The sequence below is a fragment of the Oculina patagonica genome, chromosome 6 (genome assembly GCF_052425735.1).
Source record: "Oculina patagonica isolate OP01 chromosome 6, crgOcupat, whole genome shotgun sequence".
In the NCBI taxonomy this organism is placed as follows: Eukaryota; Metazoa; Cnidaria; class Anthozoa; order Scleractinia; family Oculinidae; genus Oculina; species Oculina patagonica.
The window spans coordinates 14,570,782-14,594,637 of NC_135763.1; the positions used below are offsets into that span (position 1 = coordinate 14,570,782).

The window sequence follows — 23,856 nt, forward strand, 5'->3', positions numbered from 1 at the left end:
CAGAAGAGCAAAATAAATGTCCCGCCCCATTTCACACTTGGCCAATCATGGCCATGAGAAATCACTCCCCGCTGTTGCAGAAACAAAACATGAAGGTCGTAAGCTTCACGTGTAGCCATGTGAATGTAATACGACATCGAGGCGCCGCGCTAGCGAAAAAAATTGCGTTTTCAAGAAAATTCGAAATGGCGAGAAAAATTGAAAATCAAAGCGCTCGCTTGTTTTAACAGCTGACTGCTGTATTGGCGCTGTTGGACTGTTGAACGAGGACAAGCGTAGAAAATCAATTAATTCAAGGATAGCCCTAATTTAAAACATCGCAGTTAAGCGGCAAACTAAACGATTATTTAAGATTAAACCATCTAAATTTTACGGACCAAAATTTCGCAGCCATGCCAATGTTCGTTTAGTTGCAGGTATTCGCGCGGCTCCCTTATAAGGATGTGATTGATAGGACATCGCACAGGTGCCAAGAAGGAAGCCATTCATCTGCACACACCACTGCGCACGCGATCAGCGCATCGCTTATGCCCTTCTCTGCTCTATTGTTTGAATTGTGTTCTTCGAACGCGCTAACGACCTGCTAAAACAAAATATTGTGACTTGAAAAAGCTTCTAAGAAGATGATCTCGCAGTCGAAAAGGGAATAATCGCCGAAATTCTGGAATTATTTTTTGTGCGCCGCTTGTCTGATGGGTTAGAGAGCTATGGAGGAAGTGCTGTCTAATCTAGCTCACGATGCCACGTCAAGTAAAGCGAAGTCCCTGCGAGACGCGTGTATTTCAGCCACGGGTAAGCTACGTACAATTTGAAGAAAACCGCGAGCGATTCGCTAGGAGAAACTGCTCATGAATTTGGTTTTGACATTTTTTAGATGGATTGTTTATTAGCCGAAATGGAACGCGAAAAGTCCAGCCCCACGAGCTCAGGTAAGCGCGAAAAGTCCTTCTGCCGCTCGGCTCTGCTTCAACGGGTAGGAAAGTGGACACCAATGTAGGATCAAATTGCGTGTTAATATAATTGGCTGTTCTTTTCACAGGGAAAAGTGCTTCCTGCCGCTTAAACTGGCGTTGGAGTCTAGATCAAGCAAACTCTCGCTTCATGCTGTAAATGGATTACAGGTTAGTGGCTGTGCAGTATTTTTTCGCTGCCGATTTTGTAGAAAGATTTATTTTTTGCACGGTCAATGGATGGATAGAGCTGATTAATTAATGAGCGAATTTTATGAAAGGAGTTGAAAATCAAACCAATTCCACGGATGATAAAGCCAAAAGTTTCCTAAAACCAAATCTCAGTGTAGCGAAAAATAGTGTATTAATTACGATAACAACGAATCGTTGCACCCACAAAATGGAAATATGAAAATGGGATACCGTACGTATTAAAAATTGCGCCTTAATTTGAATGCCCGATGTTTGGTTGCTTAAGTAACATTCTAATCGCAAAGAATACATTGCCATAACGAAATTGCCGTCACTTCGATACGGAGATAGGATACAGAAATATGAAAAACTAATCGATATTTGAGATGGAACTTTTCAAACTTCAGAGCAGACAGTATACCAAATATCATTGTTAATCACTGATTTTTGATTATTTAATCAGCTGATCGCTTAAATTTAAATTTCAGTAAATTTTTCGTATGCTTTATATGTTCTGTTGGACAGAATTATTTTCATCTCAGAGATATTGAGACACGTACATTAATTTCGAGGGCAATTTGTTTTTTCTTACAAATTCGCAAGAAAAGAAATGATTGTTTTTGACAATCACCCTTTAAAACAGTTCGCACCTTAAAAAGTTTCGTTTCTATGTGGTAGGCAAATTAACGAAGTCATCGCTCAGGGAAAAACCATTTTTACGGATGAGTTAAAATGAAACTTTTAGATAAGTTTTTGTTAGCGGCTGTTAGTTTTTGTCGCCGCTCAGGACATGTTTACTTTAAAGCTTTTAAACAGAGGAAAATGATTTTTAAAGCTGAAAATCATTTATTTGTGAAATAAAGGCACAAAAAGGCTTTTGTTTAAACTATCTATTAACCGTTTCGCGCCAAAGTTTTGAAGATTTCCTTTAATTAACGCAAAATGACGAAACATATTCTAAAACCACTGACGAACAACCATCACATTCTCTGAGTAAATTTATAAAAAATATATAGTATCCACTCGCTTTGACTCCAAAATAAATAATTTATTATATCCTCGTGGAATTGATCAACAGTTCGCTCTGTTGACAAATGTTTCTGAACCACTGACAGTTTACGTCGGTTCACATTGACGGAAAAGAAAAATTTTGACAAGTGCTTATTAGGTTGAATGGAGAAGATTCACTTGTAAAACGGCGATAATACAATGCTTGAACTGTCAAAGGGGTTTTTGGCTTCAATTCGATAAATACCAGTTTTTTCACTGTTTTACGTGTGGTTTTAGTGAAGCTAAAAGAAAACAATATGTGGTCGTACTGAAATCCTTAACGTAAACCCTGCGGGTGCTGCTTGTGTAGTACCAGAACTCAACCAGAATCTTTCTAGCTTTCCCGCCGTTTTGTAACCTGCTCGGGCTGTTTGTAGACGACTTACAAGATGATGGTTTCTTTTGTTCAAATAGGCGCTAGGCTATCTAATCCTTTTTCGTGTGTATAAAACTGTTCTCTTGCTATCTTCGTTGGTCTCGAAAAATTCAATCAAGGTTATACTCTAATAATATTCATAAATGAAAAGACTGAACATCAGTACGGTAACGAGAAGGATTTCGTCAATTGTGAGAGATTTGAATAACACGGCTTTTAACACCGGTAGTTTAAGTGTGAATACCTGTAGTTTTTGCTCGTGCTAAGCGTTTTTAGACATCTAATTAAAAAAAACTCTAAAGCAATTTTTTTGAATATGACGATGTAAAACATAATTGAAAGTGAAACTTCTATAGCGATGAATGAATGTATCCAACGAAATGTGTCGTTAAGAAAACAATTAAAATGTAACTTTATTCACTTATCTTAAAGCCGCATTAGTAATTTTATTCATGACGGGAGCCAGTCAGAGTATTATGTCTTAATGAGAAAGTCGAGTTTTCCTATTTGCTATTTGAAAAAATTCCGAAAACTTGCGAAAAAATATAAAAATGGCAGCTTGCAACAGAAGGCACGAGCGCTGTTATAATGCGCAGTTATAAGTAACCTTGTATCCAAATTCGCTAACCGCGGTTCACTGCGCCAAATGAAACAGCCGAGAAAATCCACCTAGAGTATGGCTTTCTCTAATCTTTAACTGATTTATCTTTGAAATACTTGAAGCAAGTAAAAAGCAACCTGAGCATTAACCCAAGCTTGCGTACCGACCGATCGATGATCACTTAAATTTCCACCATGTAGCACAAGTTTGGCTAACTTAAGTTTCACTTGTTCGTACTGATTTTATCGCTTTTTTGTGGTAGTAGTATTCAAAGAGAAGAAAGTTAAGTTTTAACTCAGGCTATCATAAAGAAAGAAAAACATAACCTCCAAGTGATCTAAAATAACGTTAAATTGGAAACAGTCTTCTCAAGGTATAAAATAGTACTGGTATTAAGTTTAAAAGATATTAATTAACACATGCAAGAGACGAGGGCTTCTTTCGAGCCAGGAGCGGAGAAAATGAGGCCAAAGTTGGTTGCTACGAGTTCTATTTTGGGGTATATTACATATGGATCTGTTGTTTTCAGTTTTGAGTTGTCAGTTTGTTTGATGGCAGAGACGCGATGCGTTTGTTAAAATTTACGTGGGGTCCGCATGAATCAATATTTTGACGTTTTATCAACTACATATTCTCCCTGGGAAACCTGAAAATATCGTGTGAATAGTAAGCAGGAGAATGTAGATACTCATTGGTTAAACAATTCGAACCTTTACCCTTTTACACGAGATTTTGTTTAGCGTAAACGTGATGAGGCAAATTAATTACTAGTGACTATCAGTATTTTTCCAGTTGTCTTTTCTCCGTCGAGGTAGATAGTTGGTTACTAGCCAATATGCGGGGATAACCTGATAAAAATGCTAGAAGGTAACCCTCGGTAACAAATAGCGTTATCTACGAGAATTTTGTTGGCTAGAAATTTCGGACATGCGACTTAACAACAAGGTTGCCAAGGTAACATAATATTGCAGAGGACAAATTTCTAAAAGAAACTGTTATGCTGTGACGGAGGGCAAATGAAACACTCACTTTATTATCAACTTTAATTTCTGATAACGAAAATTATTAAACTGTCTTTTAAACTGAAACATTGCTTCAGACGTTACGGCACCGCAAATCACGGGATTGTGGGTACTTGCTTGGAATTAATAAAAATGTAGTAAATTATAAAGATGGTAAATTTTAAGCTCGGTAATAAATAATAAAGATAAGATGTTCTACATGACACGAGCATGGGACAAAGAAAAATTCTGAGTCCCCGACGGCCCATGGCCTCCCAGACACCGGTTGGGAGGCCATGGGTTCGATTCCCGTTGGGGACTCAGAATTTTTCTTTGTCCCATGCTCGTGTCATGTAGAACATCTTATCTTTATTATAATAAAAATGTATTTTTCATGACGCGAGCATAGGACAAAGAACAATTCTGAGTCTCCGACGGGAATCGAACCCATGGCCTCCCAGATAACCTAAGCTCTAACCAACTGAGCTACGAGAGACTCGTGGTGAGCTGGGCCATTTACTAGGTTGATATGTGACACGCGTCCATATCAACCTAGTAAATGGCCCAGTTGGTTAGAGCGCCCAACCGGTATCTGGGAGGCCATGGGTTTGATTCCAGTCGGGGACTCAGAATTTTTCTTTGTCCTATGCTCGTGTCATTGTTAAAAAAATTTATCTTCATTTCTTGGGAAAATTGAAACAGGGTGGACTAGCAAAGAAGAGAGTGCCAATCGGGAGTGGCCATTGAAGGAAGCAAAAACCGGGAAGTTTAAAGCTCCCTTTATCCCCACCCCTCCCCCCCCCTCCCCGCTTCCTTCTAGGGTCGTCGGAGGCTCAATTTTTTCTCGGTAATAAGCTAATTAGTTCGACTAGCTCTTTATCTTTTGTGTTTCTTTTTTCTTAACCACACGCAAAATTTAACTGCAGAAGTGGTCACTTAACCCGAAACTGCTGATTAAACTGTTTTCTTTTCTAATGTACTTGTCATTTTAGAAGTTAATTTCTGATGATCGATTTCGCTCGGAGAATGAAGAAGACCCAGAAAGTCAACTTCCGGTCCAGTTTCTTGCCACAGTAGCGTCCACTCCCTCTCTGGCAGATGAAGTACAGGTTGAAGTTATGAAGGTAAGATTCTCATAGTGTAAGATTCGCCGTCCAATACTGTTTATTGTCAAAGTACGTTAGACGTAACACCAGTTCTTGTTAGAGGAAACCACACCAAATTTCGCACCTTTTCTACGTCTTGTAAAATCAAGATATGTATTAGAGACAAAAGCGGGTGACACAAAAAAATGGATTCCTTTTGCAGAATGTTTATAAAGAGTTTATCTCCTGCCCCCCTGACTAAAGGACTGTTATCTTTTTAGCAAAGCTGTAAACGCTCTTGTATACATATATATAGAAACTATCTCCCCGCCCCCTAACTGACTAACTTATTGTAATTTTTCTAATGTATTTAAACCATTGTAATTAGGATTACCTAATTTTTATTCTTGCTGTATTTTTTACGTGCTTTAGTGTTTGTACTGTATACGTTATTTGTTTCTTTTTTGTGTTTGCAAGTGATCAATAAAAAAATAAAAAATAAAAAAACACCAGTTCTTGTTTTTATTTCACTCTAGCTCCTGCTCATCATTACGTGTTCCGCGTCTTGTGAAGTTCACGGCGAATATCTCATTAAACTTGCTGAGGTAAGAGTTACAGAACAAAATAGTTTGGAAACTAGACAGCCACTGCATCTATCTTATCTTTTGACGATGTGTACATCCTTAGTTTAATCCCAGGTAACGAAGAATTCAGCCAATCAGAAGAGCGGATACGCGTTGCTTATATGGAGAGATCTTTTCTTGCATCTCCTTTTCCTTGAAGAAATTTACTTATATTTACTTGATTATTTGTAGCGACTGTGTCATTTAGTAATAGTAGAAAATATGAAAGGAATGCTTGTTTATTGAACGAGGTATTTTCTTTTCATAAACCTTAAAATGGCTTAATGTCAAAAGTTGTCAAAGAGCCATCATTTTAGTCTCGTACATCGAATATCGGAAGTCGGATATTTTCGGACCTCCAATAGGAACTCTTCAGGGTCGCTTGCGTCCCCTACGGCTGGTCAAGGGGAATAAAAACTAAAGGCTACGAGCCATCATTTGTATTAGTGAATCTTATTTAATGGCCCTGAACTAATCCTGTGAAAGACGTGGAAAGCCTAGCTCCCCACAGCCAATCAACAATAACTTCCTTTCTTGTTTACAGATATGTATCGAGACGTACACGCGCGCTCATCAGGTCGCTACCAAGACAGCATGCAGAGCCACCTTAACACAGATGCTTAGTTCAGTGTGTCATCGCCTGCAGGACAGTCTGGCAAGTCCCATGGTAAGACGAACGCCACCACCATAACCTGAAAAAGGGAAACTTTTCTTAGCAGATGGTCGAACTAGTCTGTGCAGCTAGAGGTCTCGCTTCCTGTGATCAATTCTCCCCAGGCTCCGCTCGATCGAGAGAAAAAATTCTATGCTGATGACGAAGCTCTGCAGAGAACCGTGTAGTGTCTCTAACTGGTTGTTACTCACGCACGGAAATTCATAAGCGAGCAGTAACAAATCAGACGCCACAATGACATATGTAGAGCTAAGTCGTCAGTTATGGAATTTTGTGGCCCAAAGCTCAGACGTCTCTTTTCCAAGAATTGAATTGAGTGCACAAAGGGAGACCTCCGTTTAGCTAACGGTACATGAATTTCAACAAGAAAAACTACTAAAAGGAGAACTGAGGTCAAACACGTTCCAGTGCCAACGATTTTTAAAGGAAACAGATAGTTCAACAGTGTCAGCGCTTTGCCCAGATTTCTAAAACATGAAGTGACTAGAAATATTGCTACTACCCCTGGGCGGGATGCTTGTCCATCATATGATATCCCATATAGACTACTAACATTAATCTAATCTTCACAATGGTATAAAAGATCAATTAATTCTTCTCAATAGTAGGAAATCACATAAAAAAAGCCGGCAATACGAAATAAATATTTATATCAAGGACAAGATACTGCTTCGATGCGTGGATGTAGATAGCCCATACAAGATTATTTCCGTAATCAGTGTATCACTTATGAAGTAACATATTCAACATGTTTTTCAGACTTCAAAAACCTCGTCATCGGACTCCAAGATCGTTAAACGTAAGTTGAGATAATTTGTTTCCCTTTCCCAAGCCTTGTGGTCTATTTGGACAATCGTTTCGACCTAAACTGGTTTTAAACTCGTTTAAGTGTGACTGGAGAAACAAATTGAAACGATTCAACCTGTTTTTTCTTTCATTTGAAACAAATGGTAACTACAGAAAAACTCTTTTGCCATTTCAACGAAATCAAGCATATAAATAGCTGAGTTATTTTAGTTCAGTCTTCAGCTTTGCTCCGGCTTTGCGTTTTTAGAGTTTAGTTGTCGCGGATTCAAGAAGATCTTCACATACAACATGCATTAGCTATTTACATCTGTAATAATCGGCCCTGTACTTTTCAAAGTGTAAATTTACGGCGGCCTTAAAAAATTGCTTTATTTACTGTCAAATCGCTCCATTTCCCGCCAAACCCATGATGACTTTACTTGCGCATGTTACCATGCGCGTTGCTTTCGTACTTATTTTCTATTTTCCCTTCGTGTATGCAGACACGAATCTGCTCTCTACGGACCATGCCAAGTTGTTAAGTCAAGACGTGGTGTTATTACTGAAGCACTTCTGCTTCCGACTCACTGCAGGACCAAGGTAAGGATATTATCCTGTTTAGTACTCGACGTATAGATAAAAAAGGCCGAAGTAAACAAATTTAAAAAAAATAGTCTTGTGATAATTGAGCTTTTAACCTTTTCACTTCCAAAGACAATTATGTGGCTCTAACGTTTGAGTTATGCACGAACCCTAGTGTGTGACCATTCAGATTTCAAAGCTACCGAGCAGTACTTTGTGTGATTTTTTTTTTCAATTTAGAGCTTTAGCGTCTTTAGGAGTGAAAGTTTAACTTAACAAATTTTATTTCAAACTATAATGGACGTTTTACGTTAAAGTTTTTTTAAAAAAATCCAAAAAAAACCTGTAAAAGGTGGGTGGCGAAATCATTGTGTAGGCCTCGTTATCTATAGCTGACAAAATTATTATTTGAATATTTTTACGTTTTGCGATTTTCTATACCCAGTTTATTTCTTTAGATGGTACAGCGTGTTTTGTATTTTCAAATGAAATCATGGTTCCTCGTGCACCCTACAACGAACCAATGTAATTCCCCCGTAGAGAACATTTAAATTGGAGTACTTCAGATAACGAATTTTCCTGTTCATTGAATACACGGCTATTTCGTGAGAGTAAATAGTACTTATGCCTATCTAAGACACAAAAAATGACTTAATTTCGGAAAACAAACAAATTAGGAACCCAAAGTTGCGTTTAAATACCGTTTTAGGGGAAGCGACATAATAATAGCATCATAAATCAACAAAATGGTCAAAAATAAGTCATTTTTTGTAATGTTTGGCATTTATCCTTAGCTTGAATTTCAGACGTCTTCCTCTAGTCACTCTGAAATTAAGGCTGGTTTATCTCGTCATAATCAATTTTTACTTAGAAAATAACTAAATACGTGCGTGACATTATGACAAAAAGTTCATATTGAATATTTTCAAGTCAATGTTTGAGTGTAAAGTTTGTCGCCCTATGTGACTCTTAATTAAACAATTGCGATAAGATGTGTGATATAGTTATTATCAGCAGTGCATGTATCATGGCTTCCTGTTATAACTTACCTTTATGTCGCCCAGCATGAGATTAAAGTGGCAAGAACAATACCCAAGCACGCAATGTTCAAGGATTATATTGAATATTCATCTTTGAAATTCTGTTTTCTAAACATCAGCACGAGAAAAGATATGCTTCTGACTTTCTGAAGATGAACATTTGGAAAATAGGCATAACTTTAATTTTCTTCGTAGTTATACCTCCTATGCCTATTGAGTGAAACTGACAAGAAGTTCAATGCGAAGTAAAGAAAAACAAAACAAAATTATCGTTTCTATTCTTTTTTATTGTGTTTTTCGCACGCTCTGGTTGGCTGTTATAAATTGGAAACTTGAACTCTTCACTGACCGGTTAGCAAATAGCGCGCGAACTTTCGTTGTTTCTTGTAAATTTGGAATGAAGCCTTTTTTACAAAAAAGAAAAATTACACCTGCCAATTTCTTTCAATTTACTCATGATATAGAAACAGAATTAGATAGAAACCTTCATAGAATCTTTGGGAGCATTTGAAAAATCTTAAGAAATCATTGAAATATTTCCTCAGGCTATAACTTTTAGTAGCGTTTGAAACCTTGAAATAATTATAGTAGAGAATAACCTCGGGCGATCTCGGCAACCTTCGGATCGAAGTTTTTGGGTGATTTTTGGAAGTCTTCGGGTTTAACGAAGTCATCTCCGCGAGACCTTGAATGATAATATTCTTCAACACAATTTTTACCTTTGTACTCAATTTTAAAATGCTACACCTTGACTTCGCCGCTTTGCTGCTTGGTAAATATTCCCTGACGTTTCCCTCCATGAACAGGGATAACTATTGTTGATTATTGTTTCTAGTGTGCCAGTGCAAGGCGGTCAGGCCATCCCATTGTACCTGGAAGCCATCTTGGTAATGCTTAGCAGCCTGTCGACAGCCTTACAACAGGAAAAAGAGTTTATAAACGTCATCTGGTGAGTTCAGGAAGACTTCCAGGTTTTCTCTGCTAAACAATTAGTATTTTCCCCTCCAGTTTGAAGAAACAGATGGTTTGAATGTTGTTAAACAGACTTGGCATATGATAGGAATGCATTAGAAAGTAAGAATATTAATGGCTGACGATTGCGAGGAAATGGATTAAAATCCCTTAAAAAATGATAGCCAAACTTCAAAACTAAAAAAAAGCGAACCGGCATTTGCAAGTTATGCGCAATTAAAACCCTTTGTACAGTATCACTTTCTTGAGTAGACCGTGACAGATATGAAGAGAATCACTATACCACTAGATTCCTAGAGAAAAAAGCAAGTAATGAGACTTAGAATACCAGTCCTTAGGACTAGAGCAAATAGCTAATTCATGTATGCATCATGTGACTTCCCCCAAGTCTCGACAACTGGAAACAAATACTACAGTACCGATCCAGGACGAGTTTTAAAACTCTTGCCTTCCCTTTCAGGCAACTGCTTTGTCCCGCACTGATTCAGCTGCTTGGCAGCCCCCTGACTGACCTAAACAAGAGGCCTAAATCCGTGACTCCATTTCCCGAGGAAATCAACAGAGGGGGCCGTGGAACAGGGAGCTTTGCCAAGTCATCGTCGGTTGTAGGGCCCATACCAAGGACCATTTATAACATAGCCACGGAGCTACTGCGCCTTGTGGGCCCCTTGGCCGCTATGAGGCCCGTGTTGGAATCGCTGTTTCATCGGATTATTTTGTATCCTCCGGCGCAACAGAGAGCAGAGGCACTAAAAGCGTTGAAAGAGGTACAGTGGATTAGCTGATCAGCTCATAAATTATCCCTGCATTGCTTCATGGATTTGCAACGAAATAGTATAGAGAATTTATATATTTATAAAATGGTCAAGGATCCCTGAAAGAAAACCAACTGACATATTCCAGTTACAGGTCATGTTTTGTTAACATTTGAACGACAATCATTTAACACCAGTGGGAGATCAGATGGAATAGTTCTCTTATCATTGTTTTTATACAGGCAAATGTGCAAAAATGCAAAAGGCCAGCTGTTTTTCTATAACACTAGGTTCTTTTAATTTGTCGTTACCCAGGCTGTTAGTACGCCATCACCCTGGAAAATGTCAAATGCTTCACCTTCTCTTTGGTTGTATCAGTAGAAAGCGGTTTCAATTTGTCGTTTAGTTCTCACTAAAACATCCATGCAACATTGTCCCTAAGGCAGTCATTGTTTAAGGCTCCTTTGTACGTTGTTATTCGTATTTTCAATTCGTCTCCAGTTTCTCTCCAGTCCTCAGCGACTGCTGGATGCTGCAGGTCCAACGATTATCGACAAGGACAATCCTCCGTCACCAGACTCCCCGACCGAGCAGAAGAAATCTGAACTGGATTTACTGCGACTGTAAGTATGGAGTGATATAAATTTTCGTCTCCGAGTAGTTAGTAGACGCGAACTTTTTGACAGGAATGGTGCTAAATACCATACATGGGGCAATAAGAATCAAAATTTTGCTGGTACTTCAACGAGAATTTCAGCACACTCGCACTCCCTTACTGATTTCGAGAGAAAACAGGCTGCAAGCAGTCTAAGCTTCTTTGTAAACAATCGCTTACTCCTGTCTTATTTTATACACGCAGCTTGATGGACGGCGTCGTGGAATCTGCCCGCTGCGCCGACAGTACAGTGGCCAGCTGTAGTGTAGCATGCGTGGTAGCGTTGCTTGGATCCTTAGAAGACCTGAGTCAAGGACGAGGCTTGAGCGACGAGCATATTGAATTCCTGAGCAAAATGAAAGAAACTGATAACTGGGAGACACTGAAAGAACAATACGACAACGCCGCATCTGCTCGGGAAATGGGGAACTCTGTTAATGGAAGAGTCAATGGAGAGGGAAGCAGCTATAGAAAGGGTAACCGGTGGGAGTTGAATTCCCAGGGATCTCCTGATGGGGACATTGAATCTCTGACCGAGCGATTTGAGAAGGATGGAGGAGCCTGGGACGATCTTACTGATGGAGAAATCAGGAATGATGGTAAGCCATGTTACATGTTGTCAGTGAACGATTTTTTCCTTAGCTCTCATGCGTTTTGTACATCCTCAAGCTATAGATTCTGCAAAAAATTAGGTTTTTCATGCAATTATTTGTGAAGACAACCCTAATTTACCGAAGATATCCCCGTCTGTGAAAACAGTTGAACTTTTCTCGATGATTGGTGAAGATTCTCGAGTGAACTAAATGACAAGTGTTGGTCAGTGTTGGGCAATTTGTTAGTATGCTATTTGAAAATTATGTTTAATTACATCACTAAAAAAATAACATGACTTGCATTCGCAATTGTGTTCTCAGCCATATACTGAAGACATATTTTTCAGGGAACTCATTACTTAAACGAGGTGTGTTATTGTCAGCCAATGTGACACCTTGACGGAATTCTTTTCATTTTCTTCTTTAAGTTTCAGATGACGAACCTGAAATCAAGCCTCTTATTCCGAAGAGCGTACACTTCGCTTCAGAAGACGAGATAGCCATGTTTGAAGCACACGAAAACGAGAACATCAAAAACTCCCGCCTCAACAATGCACCGCGGTCCGGGATTCCGCGCAAGAGCAGCCTTCCGAGAAGAGTTGGCACCAGTCCCCATGGTAATGCACGGACGACCGTCAAACGATCTTCTTCACTTGATGGCAAAACTCGACAGAAACCAACTGTACAAAAACGTACCATGAATGGGCATGCGCATCAGCGAGAACGCGCGGGCTCAGATAGCAGTGCACTGTCGGAAAGAAAAGCGAACTTTTTAGCATCGCTAACGCAAAGCAGCTCGAAGACAGAGAACAAGTTTGGTTTGCGAAGGTCTTATTCTGACAATGATATTTCAGCGAGTAAGAGTTCCGCTTCTAATCTGCAACGTTTTCCCTTAAGAAAATCAAATTCTTGGGCTTCGCTTATTTCTGAAAACATGGAAGCTCCTTTTGCTAATAAGAAGAAAGGTAGTGAACCGAAGCGCAGCACAAGAGGTGGTATTCCCAGGCCTCGCGCACATTCGTCGAGTGATTCGTCGTTCAATGCAAAACCCGGCATAAAGCGGTGGCCAAATGATGGGAAAATAGCCGAACCTACGAACAGGAAACCTGCGGAACAAGCGTCGCCAACGCACAGGAAATACGTCGAATCCAAAGCAAATAAAATCGAAGCTAGAGAAAAGGCGTTAAGGGAGGAAAGAGAAAAAGACCGATCGCCGACTAAAGGCCCCCGAGGGACTCTTCGGAGAACTCGTTCAGCTTCGGAATACGATCGTAAACAACAGAATGGCCACGCCGAAAAACCGAAAGGAATTTTGCTTAAAAGCCAGAGTTTGGACGAGCCTGATACGAAAAGTGCACCAACCGCGCCGAGGAAAAATTCGTCGCAGGGAGTGAAAATCAACGGTGTTTTTGTAAATAAAGGGAAAGAAAGCACTCCAGCCAAATCGCCAGACAAAAAGAAAGTGAAAGAGGTCAAAAAGAGCGTCGAAGAAAACGAGAAAGAAGGCGCTAGGAACTTTGCTCGCTGTTTACTTGGCATTCTGCCATCAGTGTTGAGTCTCTCTGATCCAGTAGCCGTCGACGAGGCTCTGCAGCAGTTCGCTTCGGACGTCTGCGAAGCTGTCACGTGCATGGCACTCAAACGCAAGAACGTACCAAACTTCGGCACACTTCGGGGACGGTCGGATCTGGTCGATGAAAAGTCGGGTGAAGGAGCGACTTCGGATCCGAGTTTCCCTATTCTCAATGCGGATGGTGTGTATGTGACCGTGTACGCTACTATGACGTTCAATTTAAAGCTACTGAAGAGTGGGTATTATCAGAAGAAAGCAGCAACGCCGGCACTAGCTCAGGTATGAAAGAAAACAAACTTATCGTGCTTTATTGTTTAAGTAAAATTGTGGCGTTGCATGCTCTTAGTTGTCCCGCGTTATGAAGGGAAACACTCGCTGAGAACACACGAAACGGTGAACATTATGCGTAAAAATTAAAAATCCAACTAAGCAACACCGAGCGCGAGAAAGTAGGACTTAAATTTTGGAGGGAAATGACGGGGTTTAAAGGTGCCTATATTAGAGGTGCAACATGAACCAATCCAATTTTTCTCTTGAGTCGCTATTTTTTATCCAAATACATGCTAATTTTGAAAACACCGGTGTGGCCGACATGAACTAAACTGTTTCTTTACTTTCAAAAACGTTAAAAGAGAAACTGTTTCTGTGAATTACCGTATCTTGCAGTTGTAAACCCTCAAACAAATTTTTTTAGTGATTACTGGTCGGATGGACTTTAAATATTTGCCCTCACAATAATTAACTAGCTTTAAAATGGCAAGATAAAAAACCCAAACTATTGCAACTGCATGATAAGGAAACTGACCTTTCCGTTTCCATTTCCTCTTTTTTTTCAAGGAGGACTTTATTAACAACATCCTGAACAGTGGCGTGCCTATCGGTTTATCCTCCGTCTGGCTGGGTGAGCTGTACCGACTGGTCACTACCTACAACATTTTAGGAAAGGCGGGGTACAATGTTAATTCAATAGAAACCAACCGCGCCTTGATCAATACACTCAACGACAATATGCTCTCCGAGGAAGAAGATAGTCCTTTTCTTTACCACAAGAACCCCAGCACACTGCCGCCAGCCAAGAGAGAGGGAATGAAGTTTGCACGGAGAGTGTTGCTCGCGACTTGGGATTCAGTGCTGGAAATTCTGTCAGCGCCTCTAGAGACTTCAACCTCAGGTTGGTTAGCTAATGAGGTAGAACAGCTAAGGGCTGCCGTTTTTACTAGCGGGCGACTTTTGTGGAGGCACGGTGGCCTAAGGGTTAGTGCACTGGACTCCGGATCGAGCAGTCCGGGTTCGAGCTCTGGCTGGGGTTACTGTGTTGGGTTCTTGGGCAAGATACTTCACTATCACAGTGCCTCTACCTAGGTGCATAAATTGATGCTGAGGGGGTAGGGGTAGGGGTAACCTAAAATGAAGTTTTATTCTATCCGTGATTTTTTTTTTTTTTTTTTTTTTTTGGGGGGGGGGGAGGGGGGTAGAAATACTCATTCATTCATTTTATTCATTCATTCATTTCTTGGCGATTAGGGACGGACCATTATTTTCTTGGAGGGGGGAGGATGAAAAAGTTTCCTCTGCAAACTTTTTTTTTTAGTTTATGCACCTCTGCAAACAATTTTTTTCAAAATTCTTACTATTTTTTGTTATACATATCGCTTTTGCAAACAATTTATTTTGTCTTTCCAGGCCCTGCAAACAATTTTTTTCAATATTTTTCATCCCCCCCCCCCTCCAAAAAAATAATGGTCCGTCCCTTACTGCTACGGAAACTGAAGATGATCGCCGGCCTGATAGGAAACTGGACTCGAACGCAGACTTAACAGAACTCTAATATGAATTCAGAATAATTATATTTTCTTAACATCCAGGTACTGCAAACAGTGTTGCTGCAATGCTTGGCGGAGAATCCAAAAGAGATCACAATCGCGAGCGTGACACGATCTGCCTCAGTTTGGATGGCCTGCGCCGCGCAGCCCGCCTGTGCTGCACGCTGGGAATTCAAACCCGATGTGAACTGGTTTTAGCCCAGTTAGCAAATGCCTCCTGTGGGGGAGAGGGTCTGGAAGGGAAGAGAACCAGGTCGCACTCATCACCAAGCTTCATTAAGCTTCACGCTGCGCATGTCTTGAGTATGGACGGACTGCTGGCCGTCGGAGTTGAGTTGGGGAGTCACGCGCCCGAATGCTGGAAACACGTGTTCAGGTACAGCTAGTCTTTTAATAAACAAGCGGCCTGATATTAATTATCTGACGAAAAACCGAGTAGCTTTAAAAGATAAATAAACCTGCCATACATATTTGTTGACTTTTCTCGATGATTTCCGAACAGTTCCTAAAATTGTAGTTTTGAAAATAAATATTTAAGCGACGAAGTCTATCAATGCAGTTTTCTCAAGTTTATTATTCTCATAACTGTAACCCTTTCCACCCCAAGTTAAAAAAATTAATTCTCATTAGATTTATTCAGGGAATGCAGTTGTTCAACAAGACGATTTCCCCGTCGATGATTCGCTACATTCTTGTTACCTTTGTGCTTAGCATTTTATCGGTTTTGTAAAATGAGTTTGGATGTTGATCACAGGGTTTCTTTCTGCAGATGCTGTACGTACATATCGCAGCTGGAGCGTGTGCATTTCAGTAGCGGTGTCGGAGACTTGTCGTCACACATAACACCCCCGAACTCTCTCCGAATAAACTCCGACATAACTTCGCCGATGTCCGAATCTTCTAGCATCTCTGATTACCTTTCTGGCGAACTCTCCCCGAATGGAACCGGCATCGTCCGACAAAATTCCGAGAATGGCTCGGAACACGCGCCATCCAGTGGCGGTCTGCTGACCCCGGCCGATGCTTCCCGCGCAATTTACGCTCTTTCCGCCGCTGTAGATCGCCTTTTCGAGCACGCCGCCAACACGCTTCACCTCGAGGGTCTTTTGTCTTTCCTCGAAGCCTTGGTGTACGCCTCCAAGACACAACTGTTTGGGTCTATAGTTGACAAAAGTTCAAATTCCCCTGGAGGAGGAGTCCCTGTCAACTCAAACGGCCAAACTCCATCCTTCAGCACAACACTTCATTTGTACCGACTGGCAGATGTCATACTCAGGAGCGCCCGCAATACTAGCAGACCGCTGTTGCATCTCATGAGAGCATGGGCAGTGATAGCACCGCATTTTGTGGAGGTTTGTTTGAGAGAGGAATTAATACGAGTAACGTATTTTTTTGTGAAAGAAAATTTAAACTGAAGGTTGGACACAAGTCAAACTAAGAACATTAAAAACTTAAGCAGTTTGGAGTCCGAAAAAACCTTAGTTTTCAACTTATTTTAGCTAGCAATAACTTTTTCGATCTTGTTTTAACCCTAATCATGACTAGTTGTAGCTGCCACATTTTTAATTTTAACTATTTCAGTTATCGGCTTTGCTAGTTTTAAAATTACGGGTCCCAAATGTGTTTGGGCCCCAGGGCTCCGGGCCCAGAAAGGTCGATCTGTAAATAAAATAGGAGTTGGAGATCACTTTTACTTCATAAAATAAATCATACACGTCCAACTGCTTGAGCAATTTAATTTCGTTTTTGTTTACTTTGCAATAAGAAGCATTAATCTCTTCCTCCATAGGCTGCGTCGCACAAGGACAGGCACATCTCCAAGTTAGCAATCACGTCCCTTCATGACATCACGACGGAACTGCTGAGCAACCGCAGCGAGCTCCCTCACTTTTGGTTCCACGAGGCGCTGTTTAAACCATTTGACGGGATCTTGTCATCAACATCATGCAGTGAAGACGATCAAGAACAGGTAAATAATATGAAACGCCAGTAGTCTGCAATTTTACGGTTAAAAACGTATCGGTAAAGTCGTTCTTTTTCGGAGCCAAGTCTAAACTCAGATCTTGTGGCATGAGGCCACTAGGAGTATTGCTTCCACTCCCCTCATCCCTTATCTCCTCATTGTTTCGTCAAGTTCCCCTAAAAGTTCGCTAGTACCGATTTATGCTCCTGAATGGAGAAAGCCACTGCGAGAGTATAGTCCTGCCTAATAACAAAACAAAATAACCGCTGCCAACACTTCTCCCCAGACCGATCGATTCAGAGTTCAGTGCGCTAATCCCTAGACCACCGTATCTCACGAAGCGCAGTTTAAATTTAGCAATTCATGCCCCATTTGTTATTTAATAAATAAATTTTCTCGACAGATCTTAACAACTCTCTGTCAACTGGTGGAGACTCATTTAAGTAGCATTAAGTCTGGTTGGCGGCCAATATTTTCTTCCTTGAGGAACATGCCAGTGATATCCTGCAAGATTACGGACGGGTTGGAACCCGACCGCAGACCTCATCAGATACTCGACATACTCTCGGCTTTTCTCACGAACAAGAACTCGTCAGTGTTCGCATCCGCTGCTGTGCAGTGCATCCAAACACTTCTCATGTTCGTACGTGGCTCAGGAGTCGACGAAAACTACGAAGGCAGCCGAAGCGATTCCGAAAGCAACACCAACAGCGACGTGGGAACAGTCAACGAAATGTGCCTTCCAGCTTTGGAGTATCTGCTGAGCATGTCAAAGAAGTTGGCCTCCATATACATCATGCCTTCGAGTTTGGTCTTTCACGGATCGCACGCTGTTCGCTTGGTGGAACATTCCTCCGAATTTCCAGGCACCCCGAGTCCCACTTCAAGTCCCATCAAACAAAGTGAATTAACCAATCGAAAAGCAAAAACCCAAAGCCCGACCATGACGTCAGCAGCTTCGATTGCGTCAATCGACGACACTGGAGTATTGCGCGTATGGTTCCTTTTGTTGGAGGGGCTCACAAAGGTGGTCGCACAATGCCCCTGTAAATTTCAGCCCCAGACTCTAGAGGTCTTGTTTGATATTCTGCGCTCAATAACCACCGTCCCAGGCCCTCATTTCTCTATCTATGTGGTCACCAATCTTCTGCTGCCAATGCTTGAGTCCTGGGTTGAGCGAGGTAACAGGGATGGCAGTTACTGGGAAAGTACAGCGGGCAACTTCAAGCACGCATGCGGACTTGTGACTGAGTTGGTTGTGGAAGAGCTGGGTCAGTTCTTAAGTGTTCAAGGTCAGTTGAGTTTCAGTACTGTTTACTATTCAGGATATGCCATGGCCAGCAGCAATCCTAAGAATGGACTTAGCAATGATTCTGCATTAATAAATCGATTCCATTTAGCCCTGAGTCTTATAGATTTATAGATGCAAAGATAATGTCAGAATGTGGTAAGTGCAAAACGGTGGCGCGCGAGGTATGGGAAAGGGAAAGGACCTGGGAGTGAGGTTGTTCACAAAACAATATCTTTGCTCTGTTAGCACGTTGTGCGAGTTGAGTGATACCAATTATGCGGAAATTACAGTTTTATGTTGGCGCAAATTGATACCAAGGCAGCCAAAGCCATTAAAAGCCCCTTCAATTGTTTCTTGAATTTTTCAGGCGCGGCAGAGTGCGTTCCTGGAATGATCAAACAAACCTTGGACCTGTTGTTGGAGTGTGTTTCTCAGCCTGTGGAGGGAATAGCCAGGCTTGGATGTTCTTGTCTAAGGTGAATATATTTTGTCGTTGTGTCAATCTATGGTATAAAGGTTCCTTTCCTTCTCCAACTGGAAAACAAGCTCCTTTTCAGTTGTTGCAAAATTTACGAAGGCGTAACAACTGCCTGAATGCTATTGCTTTTTGTGATTTTTCCAGACACCTGTTACTGTCAGGAGGGCCTGTCTTCACTGAGGACCTATGGCTAATCGTAAGTGAGGGCCTCAGAGAGGCGGTACACACGACTTTATCAAACCTCAGGGACATGGTGGCGTGCTTTCAGCCAGGATCATTCAGCGTTAATGGCGACGAAGGCATGACGGTTAGGGTTGTCGCACGACGTGACGTCATAACTGCTGATATGATACGACTACAGCAAGTGGCGGAACAGGTTGGTTTATCGAAAAAATGAAAAAATTTGCTATTGTCTAAAAGGACGTGAACTTGGAACTTAACAGGGACGCGGAAATAAAATAAAAACCTCACGGAAGAAATTCCGTCGTTTTGCATTATCTGCCTAAAATATACTGAAATGAAAACTGCAACAGTTACTATTTAGTGTCAGTTTGAATATTTTTTGCAGCACTAGTTGGGAAAATTTGATTATTTGTAAAGGAAATCTCTTCTTGGTGAATAGTTTATTTACCTTCGGGGACTAAACGCTTTTAAAATTCGTTTTGATGAGCTACTGGTTTGATATGTTTACGCAATGCAATCCACGTCAGTGGAAACGTAAAGTCTCTGACAATTTGCCTACCTGAAATTTACCCGAAAATTTCACCACTTAACCTGCCAAACCAGAAAGTGGAAGCGGCTGGCGTTTCAAGCCTTTTGTGGCGTCTTTTGTCGCTTTAAATTACTATAAAACATATTGCAGTTGAAACTACTTTTTCTTCTTTGTTCTCCATTTTATTAGGTGTTCTTGCTGGACAGTCAAGTTGACAAGGCTTCCAGCCACACACAAGACACGCCTGGGCCCGCAAACGAGGAAGATGACCAGCGGTATTACGTTTTTGTGTTGTCTTCGGTGGAAAATAAAGAGAAGCCAGAGAATGCAGATCGGTTAGTTCATAAACAAGTTTGTGTTGCTAAGATATTAGGATTGATCATCTTAAATAATAGTAAAATGTTGTGTATTTTGTCGTTTATTTTGTAATAGCCTCTTTCTTAATTATTCGTTCCCAGGGTTCCTCTTCGCGGTTTGTTGGTAAGTCTGCTATCCCATCAGCTCCTGCTACAGACACTCGGTTCCATTCTTCTAGACAACGCTGACAGCGTCATGGCGCAAAGCTCGAACCCAGGTAGCCCAGCTACGTCCGTGGAGAGTTTCAACAATGAGGGGTCTGAGGCGAATCTCCCAGGTCTCCTTTCGTACCTCTCACCGGCTAACTTATCGGTGCTGTTTGATTGCCTGATGGAGTCGCACTCTGTCGCGTACGAGTTCAATGCTAGACCCGGTCTGCGCTCTTTGATACAAAAGCTGGCAAAGCTGGATGCGCCCGCGAATCTCCTGCGGCAATCCACGACCGCGTTCACTTGCTACCTTCACACCCTGTTCCAGATTTGCAGACACAGTGGCGAACATTTCTCCAGCTCACACATCAAGCGCATTCTGACCGGAGACCGTGTAACGAACAGCCAAGAGAAAGAGGACGACGCCATCAAAGAGGAGGCGGTCAACAGTCCCGCGCGTAGTCACAACGACCTGCTGAAGGGCGACCGCAACGTCGACTGGATCGTACGGCGGCTTAACGAGGCGTGTGATCAGCTAAGCAGCGTTTACGTTCGTCTTTATAATCAGTACAAAAGCGAAGCGCAAGGGAGTATGTCTTTCGAGGTCGAGCTGGAAAGAAGTTTCTCTTTGTCGTCAACATCATCGCCAGCTCGAGACGCTTCCAGCTGGAGTAACGGCTATCCAGACGAACCCTTGCATTCTCCGCTCGCAAGAAATCGGAAATCGGAGAAATTCCCGCGGGATCCAAAATCTAAACACTATCAACAGCTCTTGGAGGAGGATATCCGCATGATAGAGCTCGAAAGACAATTCTTGAAGCGAAAAGAAGACGAGCTACTTCAAGTTAACATTTGGACAAATCTAGTCATAACCATGCTTGAACTACTTTTGAGTTTGCCCACACTGCAATTCAAGGCTGTCCTGCCAGCGGTTTTCCCCGCTGTGACATGCCTGATATCTACTGGCACTGACACCAAGGTGAAGCAATTGGTGTGCGAGGTGGTGCGAAGAGTGGGCTCCATATATGGTATCTTATAACACTCTGTGGACAAATTAGAATTTGAGAATAAGTATCATTAGCGATGTTGAAACCTTCTGGGGAAATCTGGGTCTGTGCAAGTATGGATCCCAAGATGATCCGCTTAAAACGCATTTTACGTAGATAATTTAAAATTAATTGAATTAATTGGCCAGATTATTTTTTTCAAGGGTGAACTGAAAACGAGCTTGTACTTGTAGCTACATGCGAAGAATCCCCGGGGGAGAATCGTTCTCAACTATAAATGTCATGAAACCTTTTATGATATTCCTTTGCTCTAGCTGTAATTGTAAGCTATCATAGATGGCAATAAAACTGGAAGCGATTTCTAGTTTAATTGTGAGCGTGCTAATATATATTATTCTACCAAATTATTTTAGCTGTAGAAAAGCTTACGCAAACTTTTGTACATAAAACTAAATGCATGATACATGTACGAACCTCTGCAGCGCCTCCGGTTTCTATGAACGACTAGTCAACGAGACGCGATCGAGTTGAGTATCGCTCATAGAAAACGAGGGCGAGGAGTTTTGGCTATTTTTAAACCATCAATCGTCAATTTAAGTTTCAAGGGTAACGCATGTAAGATCATCAGCGAATATTCAGCGATCAGAGAACCAGTAAGATTCGCGGATTTGCAATAATATACAACGTGCCACCACTAAATAAAACTAGAAACTAGTGCAAATACTCGTGAATCATTCTGAGAGATGAAAGACGATGAAAGCTACTGGCGCCCTCTCAGGGATTTTAAATTATCGTTATTGATTATTGACGCGTCCTGTGGGACAATTTTGAGAAACTTTGTATATCGTTTCTAGCTGGAAGCTGGAAAGATGCGATACTTGGGAATACAATGAAAAAAATACCTTTTATTATTTGATCATAATTATAAATTAGGTTGAAAAAGAAAGAGTATTATAAAATTGACGACAACTCCATAATTACCAAGTGAGTTTTTCATAAGAAACAGAGCATGATAATTTTGCAGTCACTGAAAAACTCGGAAAAAATTTCGTGTTCCATGTGGGTCGTGCGTTCAAATCCCATCTGGAACTCGGAATTTTTTTCCGAGTTTTTCAGCAAATGCAAAATTTATCATGCTATATTTCTTCAGAAAGACCCACTTGGTGGTTGGATGGTTGCATCTCAGTTATGCTTTAATGTGACTGCGCGATGCAGTTATGAGTCATATGTGCCTGTCCTGATTTGGCTATGTGACTGCGTGATGCCGTTTTAGTCAAGACACACATTTCACCCTTGCTCGCCATGGACTCTGCAGTAGCTCAGTTGTTAGAGCATCCGACTAGATTACGTAGGGTCGTGGGTTCAAATCCCATCTGGAACTCGGAATTTTTTCCGAGTTTATTAGTAAATGCAAACTTTATCATGTTTTACCTTGTAATTGCTTCCTGAATTGAGTAAAGCAATCAAATTGTCGGGGCTTAATGTAGAAAGAGTTCTAGAGAGAAAAAGTGCCATTATAACTGTGGTTTTGTATTTTTGATGCACTTGATTTACCAGTTGTCAACGACAAGATTATCATAAAATAAAGTTTAGTATCTAGCTCTAGGTCCTTAACGTGTCAGCTTCTTGACTCTTTATCCGTTCAATGCCATACAGTATTCTGGGGCCCAAAATCGCCCAAAGTCGCCCCAAATCGCCTAAAGTCGCTCTAAGTCGCTTTAAATCCGTTGTATATAGTTTATAGGGACTTTTAGATACCTGGACGGCTGACCTCGAGGACGGTGCGAGGAAGGTAGAATTTTGCGAGGAGGACTGGGCCGATGTCGACGTTCTTGGCGGGAACTTCCAACGTTAAGAGCCGGCGTGTGTGAACGGAGGACGGCTTCGTTAGTGGATCAATAATTCCTTAGCCCAAAACATGCGAAGAAAAACATTTGGCGCTTCTAGCCCAAAGTCGGGGACCAGAAAGCACTATTTTCATTCACAGGGTACAAATTCCAAGAGAAACACAGGCAAGAAAGTTCATAATTTCACGCACGTGGCTTCGCCATCAGCGTTTATGCAAAGCACAGCAAATATATTCGCAATCGCAAATGAAACTTGACTTCTTAATTTTTTATTAGTACCAAACCAAGATTACCAATAAGGACCACCTAACACAGTAACAGAATTAAAAAATAATAAGATTTTTAAACGAAATCCGTACAAAAAGCACTCCCGTTCACTGGTGGACGGCAAAACTCTACTTCTCACGTCCTCGACAACAGCTGGACGGAGCTGGACGGCAATGTGTGTGGAGCGGGCATGCGCAATATAGGCAACACGCGAAAAATTACTTTCGGTCAGCCGTCCTCGAGGTCAGCCGTCCAGGTATCTTGTAAAGTCCTTTATGTAAAACTAAAACTGTACTTGAGTCGGTCACCTAAAATTGCCTAAAGTCGCTCAAAATCGCCCAAAGTCGCCTAAAGTCGCCCAAAATCGCCTTAAATCGCCCAAAGTTGCCCATAATCGCCCGTAATTTTGGACAAAATAAGCTAAAATCGCCTAAAATCGCCTTAAGTCGCCCAAA

At 41.3% G+C, this 23,856-nt stretch overlaps 1 protein-coding gene across 1 annotated transcript; it reads left to right on the plus strand.

The window, feature by feature from the left end:
- The first annotated feature begins 543 nt into the window (after window positions 1–543).
- LOC144657316 (brefeldin A-inhibited guanine nucleotide-exchange protein 3-like) lies at window positions 544–22,890 on the plus strand. The gene is made up of 22 exons (XM_078517652.1): window positions 544–792; window positions 875–929; window positions 1,040–1,121; window positions 5,163–5,294; window positions 5,792–5,860; window positions 6,423–6,545; window positions 7,311–7,350; window positions 7,841–7,937; window positions 9,795–9,908; window positions 10,392–10,698; window positions 11,188–11,309; window positions 11,546–11,940; window positions 12,363–13,786; window positions 14,345–14,678; window positions 15,373–15,706; window positions 16,100–16,682; window positions 17,120–17,299; window positions 17,697–18,585; window positions 18,952–19,060; window positions 19,207–19,438; window positions 19,964–20,109; window positions 20,233–22,890. The coding sequence occupies exons 1-22, from the start codon at window positions 708–710 to the stop codon at window positions 21,317–21,319; spliced, it is 6,939 nt and encodes a 2,312-aa protein (XP_078373778.1). The 5' UTR covers window positions 544–707; the 3' UTR covers window positions 21,320–22,890.
- Window positions 22,891–23,856: the final 966 nt, after the last annotated feature.

Excerpts from the sequence above, each read along its gene's own strand:
- LOC144657316 (XM_078517652.1), top strand. The coding sequence starts at position 708 with ATGGAGGAAGTGCTGTCTAATCTAGCTCACGATGCCACGTCAAGTAAA. Across the intron at positions 930-1,039 it reads GTCCAGCCCCACGAGCTCAG|GGAAAAGTGCTTCCTGCCGC; the intron begins GTAAGCGCGAAA and ends TTCTTTTCACAG. Across the intron at positions 9,909-10,391 it reads GAGTTTATAAACGTCATCTG|GCAACTGCTTTGTCCCGCAC; the intron begins GTGAGTTCAGGA and ends CTTCCCTTTCAG.